Raw genomic sequence first — 9,287 nt, forward strand, 5'->3', positions numbered from 1 at the left:
TCTTCCTGGTGATAAGCAAGTAAAGATCAAAGGGGGGAAATGGTCTCTGGTCTAATCATCCTTTGACATATTTGCATTCTAGGCTGTGTGGACATTCGGTGGCCTTTAATCGCATATTTGTGGAGCGCCATTTTGTCAGTGCACCACAGTGTTTAGAGGTAAAGAGCTTGTCAAGCTGCCAAGCTTAAATCTGCCACAGTGTTTCAGCTGTCTGTCAGGCTGCCCCCTTCATTAACCTTCACCTGGAAACTCAAATAGAAAAAACAAGCAGCATTTGCATATGAGGCTCATAGCTTATATTTAAAAGGCGCACGTCAAATGATGTGTCCAGAGCACTCAGCAGTCTATATCTTTAATAAAAGAGTAGGTTTTTTATTATTATTATTTTATGGTTTTACTAATTTTATTTCCTTGCTTATTTTTCTCCACAGTCCCATCTTTTACGTTTACACCTACAGGTATGTACTTTATAGCCTGATAAATAATATTTTTTTAAATCCTGTTCATTCTAAAGATGCACTGATTTGGGATTTTACGATGAACTTCCAATACCGATTTCGGGTGGCAACCCGTTGATGCCAGTTTTAGCCTAATCTGATTTCTGTTTAGGAATAGGAAATAAAAATGTTTTCTTTTTTGTACTTTCTGGGTAAACTGATAACATCTACAAGTATTATTGTCATCTGGTAGTGCCATATGTAGTGCTTTTACTGACCAAAAAGTGATCCGAATTTTAATTTCTGATCCCCAAATAACCAGTCTGAACCAGATGATTTAAAAAAAACAAACAAAAAGAAAACGGCTCATGCAGCCAATAGGATCTTTTAGAAATTCTGAGTTAAAGCTTTAAAATTGAAACTGATGAAAACTGATTTCTGGTTTATGTCTGTTTTCTCTAAATAAAATGAATAGAGGAAATCAGAATTATAAGGAACTCATTTTACGCAAGGAATAACAGTAGATTGTCTAGTCATAACCTGGTCTATCAGCACAATAATACTGGTTATCCTGACTAAATTACTGTACCGAAATGAGTAAATGCAATGAAAATAAGCTAAACACAAATCTATTAAAGAAAAGAAAGCGTGTATTGAAGTGTGCAGACTTGACTTCACATTTTTTTCCCACTTGTCTTTACCTGCCTTTCATGGCTGTCTTCACTGTTGGCACTTTCTCTTTTATTTTTATCAAGGTTGAACGTGTGTTTTTTTTTTTTTTTTTCTTTGCTTTTGTCTTCTCAGTGGCATATCAAAGAGGAGACACTGTGTGCGGAGCTGGCAGGTGACTGATATTTTTGTCCCATTGTTGTTACACGAGGAAATGCCAGTTACCCTGCAGGACCAGTAGGGGGAGATGTCTTCCCACGCTTAAAGTCGTCTCAGCCGCTCGCTCCGTTCTTCTGTACAAACAATATCATTGGGTTTTAGATTGACAGCGCTGTGATCCTCCTTGTTGCAGGCCTGTCCCTCTCAGCATGGGCGAGCCTCTGAACCAGCTGTGGCTGCCAGACAACTGGCCAAACGCATGTGCCAATCATAAGGACTGCAGCATCAACTGCTGCAATAATGGCAACGGCACCAGTGACAGCAACATGACAACATACAGCCGACCAGGTTAGAGCAAAAAAGAAAAAAGAAAAAACACCTCATAGCTCACAGACGCTTCTGAAATACAGCCTCTATTACTAATAAAACACCAACACCTTGCAGCAATGCTTGAAGATTTATAGCCTCTATTGCTTTGTTCATGTGCTGCTTTGTTTCTCCTCCTCAGCTGACTGCATTGCCAGCTATGGAAACCACCCAGAAAACAAGCAGGGGGGACAGCTTGGTTCTGAGACCCCCATATACAGCGACGTGAATCTCTCCAGCAAGCTCACTGAGATTAAGACGTTCAACAACTCCAACTTTTGCTACACGAGCCCGGGAGGAGACTCGTCGGGCACGTACGAGCCCATACCGTATGCCACCACGCAGCTCATTCAGGCCAACATTAAAAACAAGGCCGCCGCCAGCTGTGCAGCCGAGCCCCCGGACATACCCTGCTGGAAGCAGCCGCCCAACCTGCCGCCGATACCCAAGGAGATGGCAGCGCTGATGCAACACAGCACAGCCGAACAGAGCTGTAACGGTACGTAGCAAACCAAATGTTCTTTTCTTTGTATAGATTTCAAAATTTACACAAAAGATGCTTCCAGATCTGCAGGGAAGCGAGGGCATGATCCACCCCAAGACCATGCCGTACAACCAGACCCGCGACCACAGCACAGGAGGCTCCCACCAGAGCTCCGACAGAGGCAGCAGCAGCACCTCAGGTGAGGGCATCGCCCGTCCTAACGCGCCGCGTCAATATCGACGAGAGAACCGGCCTGCGTTTATTTCCAGCGTGTCCCTTTCTCAGGGAGCCAAAATCCAAGGAAAGGAATGCGGGCCCAGAAGATTCCCAAACACAACGCGGTGAACTGGGGGGACGCCGTGTCCGATCCTCATCCGAACGCCTGGGACTGCGACGAGTACAGTCTACCCATGGAGAGGAGGTACGGAACAAAGTAAAAGACGCAGCGCATCACTCTTTGATGCAGCAGCTTCATAGTAACTTATACAAGTCATGTTCAACAATAAATATAACGACCTGTTGCCGCAGCAACAGCTGTAAATCTTTTGTCTGTCCTTTCCAGTTTCGTACATCTAGAAACTGACGTTTTACTCATTCTTCACTAAACATCTCCAGCTCACTTGGGTTTAAGTCTGGACTTTGATTATGCCATTCTGACACATTAATAGGCTTTGATCCACAGCATTCTGTTGTATCGCTAGCTGTCTCTAACGGGTTTTCGTTTCATTATTTTCCAATGTACCATCTTCTCTTCACCTGGCTACTCCCACTGCATGATGCTGCAACCACCGTGTGTTACTGTAGCGATAGTGAATGCAACACTCAAAGTTCTTTTGTATGAAATCTGTTTTCTTCCGCCTCACATGTTATGGGTCATTTTGATGCCCCAAAAGTTTTAGGCTAAGGCAACGATATAATAAAATGGGGTTGAAATTTTAGGAGGCATCCTTGCTCAGTTGGAGGTTACCGCCAGTGATTGCAGCCTGCTTTCTATGTTGCTGTGGCAACTGTCAAGTCTGCTTTAGCTGCCTGGTATGAGAAATACTTAGTATATTTGGAGCTATTTCTAGAAATGTGCAATACATCAGGTTATATTAAAAAAAAGCCTAGTTTATTTCCAAATTCAATAATCACCGTGTTTTACTGTAGCGATAGTGAATGCAAGTTTTTTGACTGTTTCCGACTGTCACTACACCTCACTGGTTTAAGACCATCTTGTCTTTTCTGTAATTATTCTTACCAGCTTTGATCCAGAGGAGAGCTGCCCCACTCCCCCGGTCAGAGGAGTAGCCTCATCAACTACTGAAGCGTCCTGCAGCGGCGTACCCGCCACTCCACCGCAGGGAGACCTTAGCAACGGCCTGCAGGATGGAGCCGAACACCTCACCCACACATACTGCTCTATACTGGACACAGACGGACCGGAGGAGAACGAGGAGGAGGCCGACGAGGAGACTGAGGCCGTGCTGGCGGAAGATCTCTACAGCCAATCCCAGCACCACCTGAAGCACAAGCAGCAGCCGCACCACGTCTCTCCGCACAAGCTGCTCCTGCAAGGTCTGGAGCAGACGCCGGCCTCCAGCACCGGGGATCTGGACAGATCGGTCACAGGGTCTATGGTCAACAGCTGGGGCTCAGCGTCTGAGGATAACATCTCGTCAGGCAGGTCCAGCGTCGTCAGCACCTCAGAGGGCTCTTTCTTCACAGACGGCGATTTCAACCAGGCTGTGGCCTCTTCCAGGGATATTGTAGGCCTGCGCGTGTGCAGGTACCCTGAGGTGCCAGGTGAGACATGTGTGTGATTTGTCCTTAATACACCCCCTGTTTTGTTTGTTTTTTTCCTTCACTTGTTAGTTTATAATATGAATTTATGTCTGTCCAAGTCTAGGACAGTAGGCAACATAAATGTCAAAGTAGGATCGCAGACGTCTGGAGACAAAAGCAGTCAATACCAAAACCAGTCATTTTTTTCAAATCTTCAGTTTTGAGCAATAGATCTTCAATTCTACTTCAAAAATGAAAATAAAATATCTATCTATCTACTTAAAGGGGTTAGTTATGTTACATAATGATCAGAAACCTACCTGGAGCGTTGCTTTGATTCTTTCTGCATGTTTGAGAGATCCTTCAGTCTCCCGTGGCAACCATTCACCTGTGCAAAACATGTGAGGGGGACCGAGGATGGAGCTCCTCCTCACAGCTGCTGTTTCCAAGCTTTGACATTCGACAACACCCACACTCAGCTCCTTCAGACTAGCCAGCAGCAATTAGCAAACACCCGGTGGAACTGCATGTCTGCTGAGCTCATTATACGAGCTACTTCTCAATTAAACACTGGTAAAAACATTGTTGAAACATTAATAGAGGGGCAATGTTGTGATGACTTCCTGAAGGCAGAGTGTTGGGAAGAGCAGGACGTTCTTAAAGAAACAGAGGCCCAATTCAAAGGGATTGAGTTGCAAATTTTGTCTATAATAATAATAATAGATTTTATTTCTAACACCTTTAAATTAAATTGAGATCTGAAAGGGCCCATTCACACGCTGATGATGGCGTCAGTGGATTGGAGCCACGGCTGCCCTGGGGCAATGTGGCTGGAAAGCACATAACCCCGGCCTTTTAAGAAAATGTCCAAAATTACTGTGTGCAGTTTAATCTTGTGTGTAACCAGAGTTTGTCACGACTTCAGGTTGGCGGCACCAGCGAGCAAGCAGCCCCATGTCGACGGACAGCAACATGAGTCCTGCGATAACACACAAAAGGCCCAGACGCCATAAACCAAACCAATCTGGACAACAGGACTACCAATCCAAAGATATCTTCAGCGACGGTAAAGCCACGAGAAACCATGAAATTTGCTGCTGCGTACATCTCCAGTAGCGCTAACAGGGTCGCTCGTTTTGTTCTGCTTTTTCCCCAGACTCTTGCATGCCTCTAAATTTCACGAACCAGATGTCCCACGACGACCATAAAGCGAGGGGGGCAACTCTGCCTCGGATGGGCTCCGGGCAGGGCCGGGCCAGACGGGGCAGCGCAGGGACTCACAGGGCCAGAGACGGAGCGACCGAGCAGAGAGAGAGTCAAGAAATGAACAAGGTTCCACATGGGCCTAAAGGAAACAACAACAACAACCGACAGCATTCAGGTACAGAAGAAGTTACACCGTTACTGAAATGTTTTTAATACTGTTCCCTCTAAACGTATTCACGCAACATAGGGTTTCCCCCAGTGTATTATAAGCCTGGTGGGCCACCAGGCTAAGCATTGCTTTTTTTTAAAGTCTTTTTAAAATGTTTGCATTTTTTAAGACTTTACAGTTCAGGTTCAGGTGTTAAATCTTCCAATCTTTCAGTAACACATGATTAGTGATATTTTCAAGTTTTTTGTCAACTTTAAACATTTTTTAACTCAAAAACACGACAGGCCACTGGGCGAATGTCTGCCCTCGCAGCCAACCACACTTTCTGAGGAAACCTTGACATATATATTCTGTCAAAGTTGTTCACATTTTTCAGTGTGTTGTTCAATAATTATTCAGAATGTGGTAGAAAAACACAAAAAAGTGCAAAACTGTGAGGTGGAGAGAGGGAAAAAAAGGGTTTATATTTCCCCTTTTTACATTTTACAAGTAAAAATTTAAAAAGTGTAGCATGAAAATTGCAGTCTGCCCCCTTTACTTTGATACCCCAAGATACAATCGATTGTAACCAACTGCCTTAAGAGGTCCCCTAATAAGTAAACGGAGTTCACCTTTGTGTGATTGTCGTTTATTCCATATATCTGGCCTTTATGGAAGAGAGGAAAGAAAAAAAGCCCTGTGAAGCATCTCAAAGTCGATGAGTCATATGCAGACATTCGATTGTTTTAATTTCCCACCTGCTTGTTTGTTTTTATGCCCCTTCTTCAGAATTTGTGGACGTGCTTTTGTACAGTCGTCCATCTTTCCCGTCAGGCCAGCCTCAGAGGGAGTCGGGCTGCAATCCATCAAACTTTCAGTCATGTGGAGGCTCAAGGTCCAAACAGGGAGAGCAGGTCATCCTCACAGAACAGGTGGAAGAGGTAAATATGAACAAGGCTGTTTTCCACCTACTGAACATCCACTCAAACTGAAATACACGTGTCTGTTTTTATCCTCCTAGTTCCTAAAGAGGTAAGAAGCATCGGGAGCTGAAGAGGAATATACTACAGCTGGACTTACGGCTTTTAAAATGTGGACATAAACTCTGAAAATACTGCACAACATCCTTTTCTACTTTGAATTTCACATTTGGTGTTAAAAAAAAATTGCTCTCATATTAAATGGTGGACTTGTTTTTTTTGTTTTGTTTGTTTGTTTGTTTTTTTCTTAATGACCAGCATTCAGGTCCTTGAACTGCTGGCTCCTTTGAAAATATAACGAATGCACAGCGGATGGCGGAGATGAGCGGAGTGTTGTCGCTCGACGCGGTTTGTGTGATATTTGTTCGTCCGTCGTCTTGTTCTTTCTCTGTAACTAAACTGCGGTCATTACCAGCCATCTTGTAAATTGTTTACTGCCACAGAAGTGCTTCAGATTTTTATATAACAGTGTTAATGTTTTTGTTTTGTTTTTTTTAAGTGATGTACATTTTTGTCTCTGTATTATTATTATTATTATTTTTTTGTTCTACTTTGGTTATGAAAGCACAATCACTTAATTTTATTTGAATTCAGTGTTGAATGAACTTTAACCAGGAGGAAATCAGCTGTCGGAGTCCCGTTAATCATTTTTATCACTTTGCGTCAGGCTGAGAAAAAGATTTAACAATTGTGATGTGCATTGAGTTGTGTGTCTTTCGACTGCTTTCATTCAAATTTGAGCTATCTTTGTTGTGTGTACTGGGAGAATTGCATGCGGATTTGAAGCGAAGGACTTTTTTTTTTTTTTTTTTCTAAGCAAGTCTGTGCTTTGCCCTTTATTTGGCAATATAAAAAAAAAAAAGAATAGTCATGGACTGGTTCCATTTCTTGATTTCAGTGCTGAGTTCATTAAATTCTGTATCCCCTTAGCTTTTGGCAACAAATACAGGAGTAGGGCTGGACAATAAATCACAAATTATAATGCAGAAATGCCTTACAAGCATATTCACGCTCACATCTGCTCATAATTAAACTGTGAATGTTGGCAAAACATTGTATTTGCTCAATATCGTTAATATTAAACAAATATGTTGTTCTGACTAAGTCGTAAATGCACCCACACCGCCTTCCAGAAGTATTCGCAGCCCTCGGAACTATTTTCACATCTTTCAACCTTTTTTGTTGCGTGAACTTGAATGTAGCTCATTCAAATTCTGTGGGAGTGTTCTCTTGTCTCCAATGAAGTAACGCATCCCCACAGCATGACGCTCCATCTACCATGTTTTACAGTGGGGACAGGTTGCCAGCTTAGCTGGACGTTTGTGTTTTGAAACGCTCAAAGCTTGGAATATTTCAATACCTAATTCAGATTTTTTTGCTCGACATAAAGTGGGAACGACAATGTGGCAGCAGTTAAATTACAGTCTAGTAACATCACTTAATAGTTTTTGAGCTTATTTAGTTTAAGCTTTCACATTGAAACGTGTAGCCAAGCAGAGCTGCAACTCGCTGAGCTGTGTGGAAAAGCTTCCTGCTCAACAGGAACTCTGAATTAAGATGGTGTGATAAATGACAGAGTGAAGGGTTTTACTTTTGAAGCCTATGGTGGCTCATCAAGCATTGTTTCAAATTAGGATCATGGGCTTTTTGGCAGCTGTTCAGTGATGAAGCACGATCAGCTCTTTCCTAATGAAAACATCTCCCACCCTGCTTAGCACATGCTGCCTCTCAACTCAAGTATTGAAAACTACTTTAACAAGTGAGGAACAACCCAATAATTCACTAAGACGCACAAATCACTACCAGCTCTTCTCTTTGTTTGGTCAATAAATTCCTTTATAGTTTTGTTGGTTTTTAACTGGTCTTTCAGTTTAATTTTGTTCAGTGTGAGTGCTATTTTGCCTTTATAATGATTTAAACTGTTTTCTCTTACCAACTCAAAGGTATTTAGCAGCTCAGCCATATGTCAGTACAGGAAGATAATGAGGCACTAGTTTCATTTTTAAAACTTTCCTCTTGAAGTGTCTTTTAGATAAGTAGCACCTTTGGCCTAGCCTGTCGATTATTAGCGCCAAAACCTTTAATGGTTTGGTGGTCACATCTCAGATGTTAGATTTTTGAACTGTCCCTTTAAAATTCTTAATGACACTCAACTGAGGTAATCCTGCCAAAAATAATTATGACACTCAAACATAAGGTACGATGCCTTGACCCACTATTTTTCACTTTATTCAAATCAGCATCTTGGAAAAATGATTTAAATTGTGGTAAACTTGTTTTTTAAAAAGAAAAGGAAAACAGCTGAAGCTAATAAAAAATGTCCAGCCCTACTCTGTAATTTATTAAACACTTGCAGTATGTAACTTTGAATAAACTTTAAATAAATTATGATGTTTATGTATGCACTAGTAACTTGAACCTTTATCACAAGCTACAGCTGAGGTCAGAAGTTTACATGCACTCATTGTTGCTATAAATGTACCATTAATATGTAGGTTTTCAATCAATCAGTTCATTTAATCAATCTTGAATCAGTTTGGACTAATTCTGTCCCAGAGTGGTTTGATAATGCAGCTAGAATATTATTAGAAAATGTCCTCCAGTGTATTTCCTCCAATTCACATACGGTCGGTCATATGGGATAAAATATATGCTTACACCAACACTAATGTTCGGTTGCATTTTACTTAGCAACTTGCACCTTGAGCAGAGAGTTTTTGTGTTTATCAACACAGACCTGGCTGTTCAGCATAGTCCATGTTAATCTAGTGCAAGTTTAATATAAACCTGCACTAGATTAGTCGCAGTTTAACAGGGGGAGGCATTGGCTTATTTTTTGGGGGGGGCAAAATAAATACATAGCAATAATAATACTACTCAAGTAGAAGAAAAAGGTACAGTGCAGTAAAACTACTCATATCGGCACCTTTTTTCCAAAAAGGTTACTCAATGTAACAAGTACTTTTGAACATAACACCAGTAGCCTACAGGCTACTAGTCAATAAGCTTTAAGGTGGTGTATTGGTGTTAGCTAGTCATCTTTTAGCTAACATTACCTGCTGCATCCATCACCT

General features: G+C 41.9%; 1 protein-coding gene across 4 annotated transcripts in view; it reads left to right on the forward strand.

The window, feature by feature from the left end:
• Positions 1 to 8,614, forward strand: part of LOC103475898 (roundabout homolog 1-like) — a 98,009-nt gene extending 89,395 nt beyond the window's left edge. For all 4 annotated transcript variants that reach the window (XM_081615618.1, XM_081615619.1, XM_081615621.1 and 1 more), the window contains 11 exons: positions 432 to 458; positions 1,242 to 1,281; positions 1,459 to 1,613; positions 1,774 to 2,130; positions 2,198 to 2,314; positions 2,401 to 2,536; positions 3,359 to 3,900; positions 4,805 to 4,945; positions 5,036 to 5,260; positions 6,023 to 6,174; positions 6,255 to 8,614. In XM_081615618.1, coding sequence (XP_081471744.1) covers positions 432 to 458; positions 1,242 to 1,281; positions 1,459 to 1,613; positions 1,774 to 2,130; positions 2,198 to 2,314; positions 2,401 to 2,536; positions 3,359 to 3,900; positions 4,805 to 4,945; positions 5,036 to 5,260; positions 6,023 to 6,174; positions 6,255 to 6,269 — 1,907 coding nt within the window. In that variant the 3' untranslated portion in view covers positions 6,270 to 8,614. The remainder of the gene's footprint in view (positions 1 to 431; positions 459 to 1,241; positions 1,282 to 1,458; positions 1,614 to 1,773; positions 2,131 to 2,197; positions 2,315 to 2,400; positions 2,537 to 3,358; positions 3,901 to 4,804; positions 4,946 to 5,035; positions 5,261 to 6,022; positions 6,175 to 6,254) is intronic.
• The last annotated feature ends 673 nt before the right edge of the window (positions 8,615 to 9,287 follow it).

Source organism: Poecilia reticulata, chromosome 14, assembly GCF_904066995.2.
Source record: "Poecilia reticulata chromosome 14, P_reticulata-male-v2, whole genome shotgun sequence".
Classification (NCBI taxonomy): domain Eukaryota; kingdom Metazoa; phylum Chordata; class Actinopteri; order Cyprinodontiformes; family Poeciliidae; genus Poecilia; species Poecilia reticulata.